Below are 15,822 nucleotides of genomic sequence, written 5' to 3'. Positions count from 1 at the left end.
AAGCCTAGTACACTGAGACCTCAGTTCCCTTTTTGAGGCATAGAGAGTACAGTACAGGGATGTGTAGCATATGCCACACAGTTTATGAACTGGACTCCTTGATATAACAACTAGGATTACGATTGGTATCTTTTTATTGGGGGGGGGGGGTCATATTTTACCTCCTGACCTGAGGTTCCCCCACATCTGTTATTTGGACTGATAAATTTTGTTGCTTAAAAAAAGAAGAAGAATGTTACAGCTATGTTTGTTACTGGTTTTTTATCCAGATGTTTTCTTCTTTTTCACATTTCTTAAGTTAGCTGAAATTGTGCGTTATCTTGCAATCCCCCTTGAAGTCTGTGCTGAATGTAGATGTATCTTGAATAACACTATACGACATTAGACTAGCCAAATAAACTAGCCAAATATAAGGGTTTTTATGCAATGTTGATTTTAATGTGCGAAATAGAAGAATGGGTTTTCACTCCTTCCATTAAAATAGTGTTATTGTGCAATTTTATGATAATACGTGGTAGTAATTTATTGTGTGCTGTTAAGCCTCACACACCTATCACTCTCTAATCATAAGTCTTGCTCATATGTGCAATGTACATAACTCGGTTTCTGTACATTGATTGATCTACGTGTGCAGAGGAATAGACAGGGCCACTTCAAACTCAAGGCAGCTGAGGGAGAAATTTGCATTGCTTTTCTGAAAACAGAAAACTCTCACAGCAGGGAATGGCCTAACCTAGAACATTTCCCCCTTCTTTGTTAGCCTTTGTTTTCTGTATTTTTTAAATGTGAGAGAGTCTTCAAGGTGTGTAGGCAGAAGTGGTACTGTTACCCCTTTCACCTCATGCTGTACTAGAATCTTGAACTGGAAGTACGTGTAGACTAGGGGTAGGCAACCTAAGGCCCGTGGGCCAGATGCGGCTGAATCGCCTTCTCAATACGACCCACGGATGGTCCGGGAATCAGCGTGTTTTTACATGAGTAGAATGTGTCCTTTTATTTAAAATGCCTTTCTGGGTTCATTTTAAATGGGGCCTGCCTGGTGGGGCCTGCCTGGTGTTTTTACATGAGTAGAATGTGTCCTTTTATTTAAAATGCATCTCAGGGTTATTTGTGGGGCATAGGAATTCGTTCAGGTTTTTCCCCCCGAAATATAGTCTGGCCCACCACATGGTCTGAGGGACGGTGGACCGGCCCACGGCTGAAAAAGGTTGCTGACCCCTGGTGTAGACTCAGCTTTGACAATTAGCAGCTAAATGTATGAACTAACCCCATCGAAAAGCACTGCATATCAGGTGACATGAAGCAGCATGAAAGTTCTGCCTGAAATATTATATCACAGTTCTCTCTCTAGAGTATCTGATAGCCAACATTCAATTTGTCACTTGATGTTGCAGTAATCTTGTTAGGGATATGGATGTACAGACCAGCTCTGTAATGAGACTTTCCTTATTTCCAGTAGGTGTTATACTCCTTATTACCTATCCTTCATGGTGTGAGCCCCATCTGTTCCAGGCATTCCTGGAAATAAGGGAAAAGGAGAAATGTGTGACTATGGGGGAACTTCGTCTTTGCCATGTTATTTTAGCTATTGTTGCCCGATCTCTTAAATCGAAATCGATGCTGGCATCTCTACAGCTTTAATTAACTATTTGTTGTTCTTGTTGTTGTTTTAAAGATGGAAGCATCTTCGAACCCTGTCAGTGACAGCAAATGGCAGGAGATATCAGAAGAGATTAAGATGATGATTAAGACAGCTGTGAAGATGCTTCATGAAAAGGGGAAAATGAAACACAGTCAAGCAAAGAGATATCTTTCATCTGGTAAACATTGAACTCAGGCATGCAGTGTACAGATGGTCGTACATATATTTCTGTGATCAGCCAAGTACATGCAAAAAGGGAAACATTTTCCTTTTATTTTAATTGTAATAATTGTATATAATTATTAATTGGCCATGACCATGCCTAGTTTCTGACTCTTGGTCATGGTGCTGAGCAACCAAGAGACAGAGAAGGCAATGCAGAGACTACAAAGTGCATTGATTCCTCCTTTGTGGAACCTTGTCACAAGCAACAGAATATAAGGGAAGGGTTGGAGGAGGCTTAGGTGGTCTGCTTCAGTTTTGAATGCGACAGAGCACTTTTCATTCTGTTTTGCGGGGACTTTAGATTTCCTCTTTGCTCTCTTTTTTTAAAAAGCAATTCATTAAATTTTCCAAATAAACACATTAAACAAAACAAAACATTCAAAAACAAATACAACACACACAATTTTTTCTATTTACCAATTATTCCCATATCTGTAATTCCCAATGCTCTGCCGAGCTTTGACTTCCCTCCCTCCCCTCATTTGGTTTTCTTTCCAACTCTTATCTCGCAGTTCCTTATTACTTATTTCAAGTCATTTCGTAGGATTTATTTCAATCCTGCAAGTGTCTTTAAACTTCTACAGTTTTTTCCCATATAGTCCACAAATTTACTCCAGTCTTTTTGGAACCTTGCCTCTCCCTGGTTTCGGATCCTGCTAGTCAGTCTTGCTAATTCTGCATAGTCTATCATTTTTATCTGCCACTCTTCAATCATCGGTAATTCCTGGGTTTTCCATTTTTGGGCTAACAAAGTCCTAGCCGCGGTTGTCGCATACAAAAATAGTATTTGATCCTCCTTTACAATCTCCTGTCCAATAAGTCCTAATAGAAAAGCTTCAGGTTTTTTGGGGAAAGTGTATTTAAGATTTCCTCTTTGCTCTTTTGTTCCCCTCCCAGCTATCGAAGATGAATTTGATTTCGCCTTAGGAAAACAAACCCCAGCTTTCCTAAAGAAGTGCGTTTGCTACATTCGGAAGATTGCAAACATCGAACGTTTTGTTAAAGTTCCAGAGATGGAGAAATACATGGACGTGTTTCATACGGGTGGGAAGTTTCTGCGGGACCCGGAAGCGCTGGAGAAACTTATCAAACTCAGGGATGAATTTGTTCCTACCATTGTTGCTTCATCTAATTTGAGAGTCTACACCTCTGTTACTCATTGCGACATCAAACATGGTTACACCCAAGAAGTGGAGAACCACTACATCGAAGGGCTTGGCAAACAGTTCTATGAAGACATGGTGGATATAATCCAGGCAACCGTGCAGCAGAATTTTGACATAGAGACAGATTGGCTGTATGATGAAGTCCTTCAACATTCCTCACTATGTAGAACCTACTCTTCATTCTATGAGTACAGATGTGATGCTAGGAATATTATGCACAAATACATTCTACCTAGGAAAATGGGCCACATTAACCCTCTTGTCATATATGGAGGACCATGCACTGGAAAAACATTTTTATTAGCAGAAGTGGCAAAGAAGGTAAAACACACACAAATACCTATGTGTATTTATTTTGCTGCTGTAAATTTAACTGCAAAAATACTATCTTTTAATTTGAGTACATCTATAAACCCATATTTTTATGACAAGCTATCATTATAGATCCTCCTAAAGACTTCCCACTGTGTTGTCCTATTCTTAGAGCAGATTGGTACAAAAATTGCAGCTGCATAAATTCGTTAACACACCCTCTTTTTCCTATGCTCCGCAGTTCTGAGGGGGGGTTGATTATTTTAGTGATCACATTCTTCATTTTGCTAAAAAATAAAAGTATGTTTTGTAAATACATTTTTGCTTTCTTTACATCTTTTTGAAGAAGGGGGTACATTTCATCCCATTTATGATATCCAGCAGTATGGCAAATTGTCCTTCTTTTAATACTATTCTTTCTGCACCAAGAAACCCCTGAGTATGTGCTCATCTGGCACAGATAATTTGTGAGCATGTTCTAGGACGCCCAGTCAGTTCACATAAAGTAATATGCTGGCTTCTTGTGCCTTAACATTGCCATTTGTGAACTGAACTGAATATATATACAACTGTCTACTATGGTTTTCATTGAAACTGTTTTTCAGGAAAACCTGTGGGCCATTACTTTTCTCATCATTGAGAACCCCCCCCCCCCCCCGATTTTCTATCGCAAGCATTAAAATTGCTAGCATGCTGTGATCCATCAATTTCCTGTGAGGGAGATGCAGGTATAGACTTCTTCCTCTGTTGAATTGAGTACCTGCTCAAGCTAGAGCACTGTGTAGATAAGCAAAAACATTTTAAAAATATAAAAAATCCAGCTAGGCAGCCATACACTCACTTCATTAAATGTGCAAGAATTACACTTAGCAGTACTTTTAATGACTTGCCATATGTAACAATGATAGAGGACTAGTTCCCATGCAAAATTTGTCACTGTGCACAGGGTTAGCATTGGGACTGATCATCCACGTGGGGACGGGGAGTTTTTCAGGGAAAATACATAGGTAAAAACGTAATGTTTCTATCTGTATTATATTTTTTAGTTTCATTGTTGTTTGATTCTAAATGGTTTTATTTCTTCTTATGAGCCACCCTAAGAGTTTTTGCCACAGGGCAACCTATAAATACTGTTCAGAAGTAAATGCTAGTCAGCTTTCCTGACATAAAATAACCTTGCACAATATAGTAAAGTCAATGCTTTATGGAAATCATTTCATAGCACATAAGGATATTTTCCCCCATATTTTATAATGTGAAATTTGAGGAAGGGGGTCATCTTATGGTGGGTCTTCCGCCCCAGAAATAACCACGTACCTTAACTCTGATGTTCTACCACCACCACCACTTGGTTATCTTTCCTAAAAATTCTATATATCTGCATGAGTAAATGGGTCCAACCCACTATTTTCAACATGGCTACTTCAGTAGAATCCATGTAGAACCTCCCATTCGGTGAAGCCCTAAGATCCTGCTTGTTGTTGTTTAGTCGTTTAGTCGTGTCCGACTCTTCGTGACCCCATGGACCAGAGCACGCCAGGCACTCCTGTCTTGCACTGCCTCCCGCAGTTTGGTCAAACTCATGTTCGTAGCTTCGAGAACACTTTCCAACCATCTTGTCCTCTGTCGTCCCCTTCTCCTAGTGCCCTCAATCTTTCCCAACATCAGGGTCTTTTCCAAGGATTCTTCTCTTCTCATGAGGTGGCCAAAGTATTGGAGCCTCAGCTTCACGATCTGTCCTTCCAGGGAGCACTCAGGGCTGATTTCCTTAAGAATGGATAGGTTTGATCTTCTAGCAGTCCATGGGACTCTCAAGAGTCTCCTCCAGCACCATAATTCAAAAGCATCAATTCTTCGGCGATCAGCCTTCTTTATGGTCCAACTCTCACTTCCATACATCACTACTGGGAAAACCATAGCTTTAACTATACGGACCTTTGTCGGCAAGGTGATGTCTCTGCTTTTTAAGATGCTGTCTAGGTTTGTCATTGCTTTTCTCCCAAGAAGCAGGCGTCTTTTAATTTCGTGACTGCTGTCACCATCTGCAGTGATCAAGGAGCCCAAGAAAGTAAAATCTCTCACTGCCTCCATTTCTTCCCCTTCTATTTGCCAGGAGGTGATGGGACCAGTGGCCATGATCTTGGTTTTTTTTGATGTTGAGCTTCAGACCATATTTTGCGCTCTCCTCTTTCACCCTCATTAAAAGGTTCTTTAATTCCTCCTCGCTTTCTGCCATCAAGGTTGTGTCATCTGCATATCTGAGGTTGTTGATATTTCTTCCAGCAATCTTAATTCCGGCTTGGGATTCATCTAGTCCAGCCTTTCGCATGATGAATTCTGCATATAAGTTAAATAAGCAGGGAGACAATATACAACCTTGTCGTACTCCTTTCCCAATTTTGAACCAATCAGTTGTTCCATATCCAGTTCTAACTGTAGCTTCTTGTCCCACATAGAGATTTCTCAGGAGACAGATGAGGTGATCAGGCACTCCCATTTCTTTAAGAACTTGCCATAGTTTGCTGTGGTCGACACAGTCAAAGGCTTTTGCATAGTCAATGAAGCAGAAGTAGACGTTTTTCTGGAACTCTCTAGCTTTCTCCATAATCCAGCGCATGTTTGCTATTTGGTCTCTGGTTCCTCTGCCCTTTCGAAATCCAGCTTGCACTTCTGGGAGTTCTCGGTCCACATACTGCCTAAGCCTGCCTTGTAGAATTTTAAGCATAACCTTGCTAGCGTGTGAAATGAGCGCAATTGTGCGGTAGTTGCAGCATTCTTTGGCACTGCCCTTCTTTGGAATTGGGATGTAGACTGATCTTCTCCAATCCTCTGGCCATTGCTGAGTTTTCCAAACTTGCTGGCATATTGGGTGTAGCACCTTAACAGCATCATCTTTTAAAATTTTAAACAGTTCAGCTGGAATATCATCACTTCCACTGGCCTTGTTATTAGCAATGCTTTCTAAGGCCCATTTGACTTCACTCTCCAAGATGTCTGGCTCAAGGTCAGCAACCACACTACCTGGGGTGTATGAGACCTCCATATCTTTCTGGTATAATTCCTCTGTGTATTCTTGCCACCTCTTCTTGATGTCTTCTGCTTCTGTTAGGTCCTTACCACTTTTGTCCTTGATTATGGTAATCTTTGTACGAAATGTTCCTTTCATATCTCCAATTTTCTTGAACAGATCTCTGGTTTTCCCCATTCTATTGTTTTCCTCTATTTCTTTGCATTGCTCATTTAAGAAGACCCTCTTGTCTCTCCTTGCTGTTTTTTGGAAATCTGCATTCAGTTTCCTGTATCTTTCCCTATCTCCCTTGCATTTTGCTTGCCTCCTCTCCTCCGCTATTTGTAAGGCCTCGTTGGACAGCCATTTTGCTTTCTTGCATTTCCTTTTCCTTGGGATGGTTTTCATTGCTGCCTCCTGTATAATGTTACGAGCCTCCATCCATAGTTCTTCAGGCACTCTGTCCACCAAATCTAAATCCTTAAACCTGTTCCTCACTTCCACTGTGTATTCATAAGGGATTTGATTCAGATTGTATCTTACTGGCCCAGTGGTTTTTCCTACTTTCTTCAGTTTAAGCTGGAATTTTGCTATAAGAAGCTGATGATCTGAGTTACAGTCAGCTCCAGGTCTTGTTTTTGCTGACTGTATAGAGCTTCTCCATCTTTGGCTGCAGAGAATATAATCAATCTGATTTCGATGCTGTCCATTTGGTGATATCCATGTGTAGAGTCGTCTCTTGTGTTGTTGGAATAGAGTGTTTGTGATGACCAGCTTGTTCTCTTGACAGAACTCTATTAGCCTTTGCCCTGCTTCATTTTGAACTCCAAGGCCAAACTTGCCAGTTGTTCCTTTTATCTCTTGATTCCCTACTTTAGCATTCCAGTCCCCTGTAATGAGAAGAACATCCTTCTTTGGTGTCATTTCTAGAAGGTGTTGTAGGTCTTCATAGAATTGGTCAATTTCACTTTCTTCAGCACCGGTAGTTGGTGCATAAACTTGGATTACTGTGATGTTAAAAGGTCTGCCTTGGATTCGTATCGAGATCATTCTGTCATTTTTGAGATTGCATCCCATTACAGCTTTTGCCACTCTTTTGTTGACTATGAGGGCCACTCCATTTCTGCTACAGGATTCTTGCCCACAGTAGTAGATATGATAGTCACCCGAACTGAATTCGCCCATTCCCTTCCATTTTAGTTCACTGATGCCCAGGATGTCGATATTTATTCTTGTCATCTCATTTTTGACCACATCCAGCTTACCTCCACTCATGGTTCTTACATTCCAGGTTCCTATGCAATATTTTTCTTTACAGCATCGGACTTTCCTTTCGCTTCCAGGCATATCCGCAACTGAGCGTCCTTTCGGCTTTGGCCCAGCCGCTTCATCAGCTCTGAATCTACTTGTACTTGTCCTCCGCTCTTCCTCAGTAGCATGTTGGACGCCTTCCGACCTGAGGGGCTCATCTTCCAGCGTCATAACTTTTATATGCCTGTGGTCTTTGTCCATGGAGTTTTCTTGGCAGGGATACTGGAGTGGCTTGCCAGTTCCTTCTCCAGGTGGATCACGTTTAGTCAAAACTCTCCACTATGACCTGTCCATCTTGGGTGGCCCTGCATGGCATAGCTCATAGCTTCTCTGAGTTATTCAAGCCCCTTCGCCACGACAAGGCATTGATCCATGAAGGGGAAGATCCTGCTTATTTGCCACAAATTACACTGGCCAAACACGAATTCATACAAAGGTCTTGTATAGAATGTCCAGGAAAAAAAATCAGTACATTTATTAAAAAGAGAGAGAATAATCAGTTCCATTTATTAAAAAGAGAGAGAATAAAAGAGAAAGCCACATGATTTGATTAATTAGCAATAGGAACCTGCAAACGTATGCAATATTCCTGTCGCTCATTTGAATATCACAGAATAGAATAATAATCATGTTTGCTGTCTCCAGCGCCCAACTTTGTTCACCTGCTCAGTGGGCCAGCCAAATGGTGGGTTATGGCTTCCAAAATTATCGGTAGGGAAAGTAAGAAGGTGCTGACAAGGTTGAAGTACTAGGGGCAGAGCCACGACCCGCTTGGTAGTCAACTGTGTAGCATCTACTTCCATAGTAGATTGGAACACCCCAACACAGACTGACAGCACACCTTGAATCAAAAGTAAGTCCTACTAAATTCACTGAGGCTCACTCCCAGGCAAATGGGGTTAGGATTGCAACCTAAGGGTGGAGCATCTCCACCCACATTGTTCAGCCCGGACACTGAGTTCCAGCTCCGAGGGCCTTCTGGCGGTTCCCTCACTGCGAGAAGTGAGGTTACAGGGAACCAGGCAGAGGGCCTTCTTGGTGGTGGCTCCTTCCCTGTGGAACACCCTCCCATCAGATGCCAGGGAAATAAACAACTAGCTGACTTTTAGAAGACATCTGAAGGCAGCCCTGTTTAGGGAAGTTTTTAATGTTTGTAGTTTTATTCTGTTTTTAGTCCTCTGTTGGGAGCCACCCAGAGTGGCTGGGGAAACCCAGCCAGATGGGCGGGGTATAAATAATAAAATTAGTAGTAGTAGTAGTAGTAGTAGTAGTAGTAGTATCCAACTAAGTCATACTCAGAACAGATCCATTTGAATCAATGGGCTTAAGTTAGTCATTGACTTCACTGGATGAATATGATTTTGTTGGATATTACCCTTAAATCTGTACTACTTAATATTTGTTCATAAAGCAGAATGGAACTGCTTTATGCCTGTCACATTTTTATTGTTCTTTCTTTATTGTTTGATTTGCATTAGCTCTGCTAGTCCACATATTAATCTATTTATACTTCTGCATTTGTAGGCTTATGCTTGGCTAAAGGAAGAAATGGGACCAGAATCTGACCCTGTGGTAGTTATAAGGTTTTTGGGATCCACAGAGATGAGTACAGATCTTAGGAATCTCCTTCAAAGTATTTGTGAGCAGTTAGCAATTAACTACCGATGCCTCGTACAAAGCTACCCAAAAAAAATCCACGGCCTTCGGGACTTGTTTATAAACCTTTTGAATGAGTCTTCATTTCATAGACCTCTGGTTCTGATATTCGATGCTCTAGAACAGCTTTCGGATAATGATGATGGTAGAAAGTTATGGTGGCTCCCTGTTCACCTGCCCCGTTCGGTCCGAATTATTTTGTCAACACTGCCGAACAAACATGGAATCCTGCAAAAACTGAGGTGCCTTATACACGACGATGATAACTATATTGAATTAACTCCTAGGGACAGGAAGATGTGTAGCCAAGTTCTCAAGCAGCAGCTGCTCCAAGTCAAGAGAAAAGTAACATCGGGCCAACAAATTTATGTCAATGAAGCTTTTTCCAAATGCACACTGCCTATGTTTGTAAATCTAACCTTCCGAGAAGTCCGAAACTGGAGATCTCACAAGGATGTTGATGAGTCTTCTCTCTGTGTTACTGTTCACGATAGCATAGAACAGATGTTCTGGTCTCTAGAGAGCAGCTGTGGGCCAAGGCTTTTATCACGAGCCCTTGGCTACATCACCATGTCAAAATCTGGTCTGAGTGAAATGGAACTGGAAGACATTTTAGCACTTGACAACACGGTTATGTTTGAATTAAATGAAAGCATCAGGCAACATAACCCTCTGAGGGTACCTTACATCTACATTGCGAAGCTGAAAGAAGGACTGACAGGATACCTGATAGAAAGGCAAGTAAAGAACGTTACGCTACTAGTGTGGGCAAACAGGCACCTGCAACTTATAGCCCAAAAGATGTATCTTCACAATGAAGAAGACATTCATGAAATGCATACCGTGATGGCAGAGTATTTTCTGGGTGTTTGGTCAGGAGGCAGAAGGAAATCTCTTTACAGTGAAGATCAATATCTGAATGGTTGCCTTGACAGCGACAGCAGGAGCATGAATGATGACGAGAGGCACATCATGGACCAGACAAATTTCGACAGGCAGTCACCTGATCAGCCTTGGGTATTCCAGTGCAACCCTTTGGAGCCTGACATATTTTTTGTCAACCACAGGAAAATGACAGAGCTTCTGCACCACCTCACACGATGTGGGAAAACAGATGACATGTTGTATGGTGTCATTATGAACTTCAGCTGGCTGTACACCATGATCAAAATTGGGCAGTTTGACAAAGCCCTCTCTGATGTGGAGTTGGCCTATAACTACTCGCAAGATAAAGAGCTGAAGTTCCTTGCAACCACGCTCCGTGCTATAAAATACAAAGTGATGAAATACCCAGGCACTCTCTCGGCTGAATTGCAACAGAGGCTTCTCCCAGTTGCTAGCTCCTTGCCTAAACTGAGGCAGCTTCTTCTGGAATGTGACAAAGATGGCCCTAAATATTGCTCCATTGTCCCATTGCATTCCTCTATGGATGTGACTTATAGCCCCGAGAGATTGCCTTTGTCCCCCAGTTGCACTCAAGTGACAGAAATCCTGCCAACTTTTAATCCAAATACGGTCATTGTGGCTCTAGAAAACGGCTCCATCAGTACCTGGGATGTAGAGACCCGCCAGCTACTGAGGCAAATTACAACAGCTCAGTCAGTCATCTTGGGCATGAAGCTTACAAGTGATGAAAAATACCTTGTGGTGGCCACAACAAAGAACACACTCTTGATTTATGACAACCTAAATTCCTGCCTTCTGTCTGAGGTAGAGATTAAGGGATCAAAACATGGTGGGGTTGGTGTAGGTTCTAGTTTTATAAATGGATTTACGTTGTCAGTAAACCATGCACTTTCTTGGCTGGAAGCTAGCAAAGATGTTACTGTGATTGATCTACTTTATGGCTGGCCACTTTATCAGTTCCATTGCTGGTATGAAGTGACTTGTGTCCAGTGTTCCCCAGATGGAATGTATGCTTTCTGCGGACAGTACTTGAATACTGCATCTATATTCCATTTAGGTAGTGGGGACAAGCTGGCCACTGTGACCTCTGAGTTTTCCGGTGGCTTTGTCAAGTTCCTTCTTGTCCTAGATACAGCTCAAGAAATGGTGATGGTGGACAGTGAAGGTGGTCTTTCGATTTGGAACACTGAGGATGTCGCCAACCCCCAACTAACAGATGACTTTGATTGCAAAAGAGGGGACAGTGAATTTGTCAGTTTTGAACTGGCTGAAGATCAAAGTGCAATTTTAATATGTAAGGCCCTCAATATAGAACTTCTTGACACAGCCGTGTGGAAAATAGTTGAAAAGTTTAGAGCTAAACATAATGAGCGATTTGTATCGGCTGTACTGTCCAAAAATGGTGACTGTATTGTTGCTTCTATTGAAAATACCTCTGCCATTTTTGTCTGGAGGAGAGACACAGGGCAGTGCATGGCCAGCTTACAAGAAATCTCAGGAAACATAGTCAGATTAATTAAATCAAACCATCACAACATGCTGCTCTCCTTATCTACCAGTGGTGTCCTTTCTATATGGGATATAGATATCATAACTGCCATGTCCAACATTGACAAAACGGGCAAGCCAATCCAAAGATTGATATTGTCTGCTCGGGGTGAAGTGATTTATACACTCGATGGGTCTGAAACTATACATAAGTGGAATTTTGGCACGGGGTTCATTGAAGCTGTATTTAAGCACGAAAGCATTGTTGAAAACTGTGTGCTGACTTCCACTGGTGATCTGATGATTACGTCTGATGATAAATGCAGTCAGTATGTATGGCACACTGGTTCTGGTGAAAATCTGTTCCGTATCAATGGACAAAAGATATGTCAGCTCTTGATAACACACAACGATCAGTTTGTTGTCTCCCTCTGTGAGCAAAATGCATCAAGAGTTTGGAGACTGGCAACAGGCCACAGAGTTTGCAATATTCTTGTATCCTTACAGAATGCATTTATAACTACCGCTAACACATTTGTAGTTGGAATGACAAAAAACAAAGTCTTGGCAGTGAGTTTGTGGACAGGGAGTATAACCAAGAAGTTCTGTTGCGATGATGGCATTGCCATCGTTGATATTAAACTGATCCCAGATTGCCCTGATATTGTGGTCTTCATAACATCTACTGAGACTGTAAACATCTGGAGTCTTACTGAAGAAGTAATTTGTAGACGGGTGCAACTGCCTAACACTTTCTTGAAGACTTTGGAGGATTTTGAAATATCACCCAACGGAAAACTGGGCATCATATCCCGCGGCGACGAGAATATCAACGTACTTGATCTTCACAGTGGCAAACTTCGCGTTGTCCATGCTTCCGGTATCATCTGGAGGCAGAAGCTGTCTCGGGACGGCCGCTACCTTGTGTACATTTGTTTTCGCACTGGTGAAGAGGATGATGATAATGGTGCAGTCTCTATCTTGATTGTAATGAGGCTAGCAGATGGCAAAAACATCGGTGCTTGTTCCCTTTACAAAACACCAACTTTCCTTGCTCTTTCCCAGAGGCATTTGAACATCATTGTAGGCTTTGAGGATGGAAGCATAGGAACTTACACTGTAGTGGATCGAGTGGATGCAGCGCTGAAAATTAAAATTGCTACTTCAAATAGCCGACAGATTTTCAGCAATGCAACACAAGTGATTAGACCAAAGTGTCACAATTATAATTTCAAGGTGACAGCAGACTGCATATGGAGGGAGTCTACAGAGGTGTTTGCAAGAGACAGTCCCATCATGGTGACAGACCCCGAGGCAGGTGAGGCAACTCCAACCAAAAAACACAACTATTGCTATGACAAAGTGTGCTCTGCCATAGATTGCAGAAGCCACGGGTTCACCCCTGACAATTGATCATAAATTAATAAGAAACTAGTTCACCTTTGCACGTAACAAATCTCTGCTTATCCCATTTATACTTTACTACCAACAAATCGGGAAAGAGCAAGTTTAAAGCAAGTTTAATTAGTGGGCTGCAGAGTTTGGGGGAAAATATTCAAATATAAGGCTTCCTGCAATGCCTTGAGTGAAAATTTCTAGCAATATCATTTATTATGCCAACCTAAAATGTTGGAGAAAGAAAACGTTGAAAAGCTTTCTAACAGGAAATGAAACTACATTTCATATTGGAATGAGGTGGTTCAAAAAAAATTAAATCCAGGTTAGCGTAAGCCTAAATATCTGGCTACTTCGAATTACTATCATGCGCAAAAAATTGAATTTTATCCTTCTGATGGTGCAAATGACAATGTCACATGTCATCCTGGATGCATTCTGTAAGCTTTTGAAACTATTTGTATTATGGGGAAAATGGGGGCAAGCACAATTCGGTCAGTAAACAGAACTCCAGGGTCCTGCTGATTTCACTCGGGTCAAATGCTTTATAGGAATCACTCCCACTAAAATCAGTGAGACTTCACGTTGCTTGAATTGTGCCCATTGTACAGAAAGAATAGAGAAGCTGAGCATTGTGTCCAGTACTAGTAATACACACAGTAAACCCATTAAAACTAATGGACATAGGTCCATTAATTTCAGTGGGTCTGCTCTGAGTGCAGCTTTGGTTGGCTACAACCCTGATAACCTACAAATCAAAAATAGGCACATGTGACACAATAAATCAGTCATAATAACAACCTGAAAAGTTACAAAATTTCTATGTCTGGACTTCTATTCAAGTTTTTCTATTACAAATCATAGGAACTGCTAGATCATGTAAGAAAGGAACTTAACTCCTGAAATTGTGTTGTTTTCTGTCTCTTTCACACTGTATTTTAGTACTGTGTATAAAATAACATTTTCAATGAAAAAGGGCATTAAGGATAAAGAGTCAAACCCACCCACCCCGTTCCATTACATCTTTTGTTGTCAAAAAACGGTATCATTCGTTCTGTTGTCCCAAATATTCCACTCCTTGCAGAAATCTGAACAGGAAGCATTCAGAAATGCTGTGTGTTCCTCTTGATTCTCGTGGTGTTTGCCTTACTATCATTCCTGATTCTTCCCTGTGTGAAACACAGATCAGATGACCAAATACTCTGGGACTAACATTATGCTTGTGTATGTGCTGGGGGGGCGGGGGGAGACACGGGATTCTGGCTGCCCCAAAGGGTTCTTTTCTGTTCGACTTTCTAATGAATTTCTTACTTCTATATACAGTATTTATGCCTCTTCACTTCCTGCTGTAGGACTGTTCATGGCCTTTTTATAGAACTTTATCAATTTCAAGGCAGAAGTTGTGGGATACCCTTCTTTTGTCTGATTGCTCAGCTCGCTCAGTTGAACCCAGTAATGAGCTACATACATTCTGACACCCCAAATCCACAGCTCTATTAAGGAAAAAGTACTTGGAATGTAGTGGCTAGTTTTTCGCACTTCTTATGGGAGATGCAAGCTACATGAGCCGCCTAAGCCTGAATGGCTTGTGTGTGTGCTTGTGTGTGAGAGTGGGGGCCTCATCCAGGCCTAATCACAGCTCATATGTATTTTAAAGTGAGAGAGCTAAATAACACACACATGAGCCATTCCTGCCAGGCAGCATTTTGTAGTAGAATATCCATCTCTACATATCAAATAACCCAGTGGGGAGCAGCCCTGGGTGCTGAGTCCCACAAGCATTTGTGTCACTAATTAACCACAACCACAGATTCATCACTGGCAGACCATTTGTGTCTCCCACTCAACGACAACTCAAACTTAGTATTTCTCAATTCAGATACTTCACACATTCCACCGAGATTCATCAAGTGCTGAATTATGAAGTGAATGTACATGCAAGTGAGAACCAGCCCAACGATTTTGCTGCAGGTGCTTATATGATAAGCAATAACACCAGTACAATGTTCAGCAAACTGAAACACAAAGTTAGCATTACAGGGGCATTGAGTTGGTGTAAATAGCAGATCAATGGGGCCAAGAATTTAGGATCAGGGTGTCTGTTATATGCAGTTTAATGGAGCTGTGAAGTGGTCAGAGGTTTGTTTTCCTTACTGCTTAACTTAAATGTGGCATGTCCTTGGCACATGTTTCAAAGGATGTGAATGAAACCGATTTGCTTGTATTCTTAGATGTTGAAAATTGAACTCTGGCACTACTCCGGAGTAGGGTACCTATTTGTTTAGGCTGGAGTCTGCCCTAATTACATATAAAATGGCTGAAAGTGGCTTAATTCTTTATTTTTTTAAAAAAAAAAGTAAAAGGGTTTCAGGAGTGGAGGTGCTAAACCTTTGCTCCCAACAACTACTGGTATTTCCCCAGTGTGACTTAGAATCATAGAATCATAGAATCATAGAGTTGGAAGAGACCACAAGGGCCATCCAGTCCAACCCCCTGCCAAGCAGGAAACACCATCAAAGCATTCCTGACAGATGGCTGTCAAGCCTCTGCTTAAAGACCTCCAAAGAAGGAGACTCCACCACACTCCTTGGCAGCAAATTCCACTGCCGAACAGCTCTTACTGTCAGGAAGTTCTTCCTAATGTTTAGGTGGAATTTTCTTTCTTGTAGGTTGAATCCGTTGCTCCGTGTCCGCTTCTCTGAAGCAGCAGAAAA

The 15,822-nt window shown here is 41.6% G+C and overlaps 1 protein-coding gene across 1 annotated transcript in view; it reads left to right on the top strand.

Annotated features, from left to right (window-relative positions):
• Positions 1-15,531, top strand: part of NWD2 (NACHT and WD repeat domain containing 2) — a 66,931-nt gene extending 51,400 nt beyond the window's left edge. Inside the window, exons 5-7 of the mRNA XM_035113495.2 lie at positions 1,676-1,820; positions 2,765-3,354; positions 9,188-15,531. Of these exons, the coding sequence (XP_034969386.2) occupies positions 1,676-1,820; positions 2,765-3,354; positions 9,188-13,126 (4,674 nt within the window). The 3' untranslated portion in view covers positions 13,127-15,531. The remainder of the gene's footprint in view (positions 1-1,675; positions 1,821-2,764; positions 3,355-9,187) is intronic.
• Positions 15,532-15,822: the final 291 nt, after the last annotated feature.

The sequence above is a fragment of the Zootoca vivipara genome, chromosome 9 (genome assembly GCF_963506605.1).
Source record: "Zootoca vivipara chromosome 9, rZooViv1.1, whole genome shotgun sequence".
NCBI lineage: Eukaryota > Metazoa > Chordata > Lepidosauria > Squamata > Lacertidae > Zootoca > Zootoca vivipara.
This window is presented reverse-complemented; position numbering and strand designations above follow the sequence as displayed.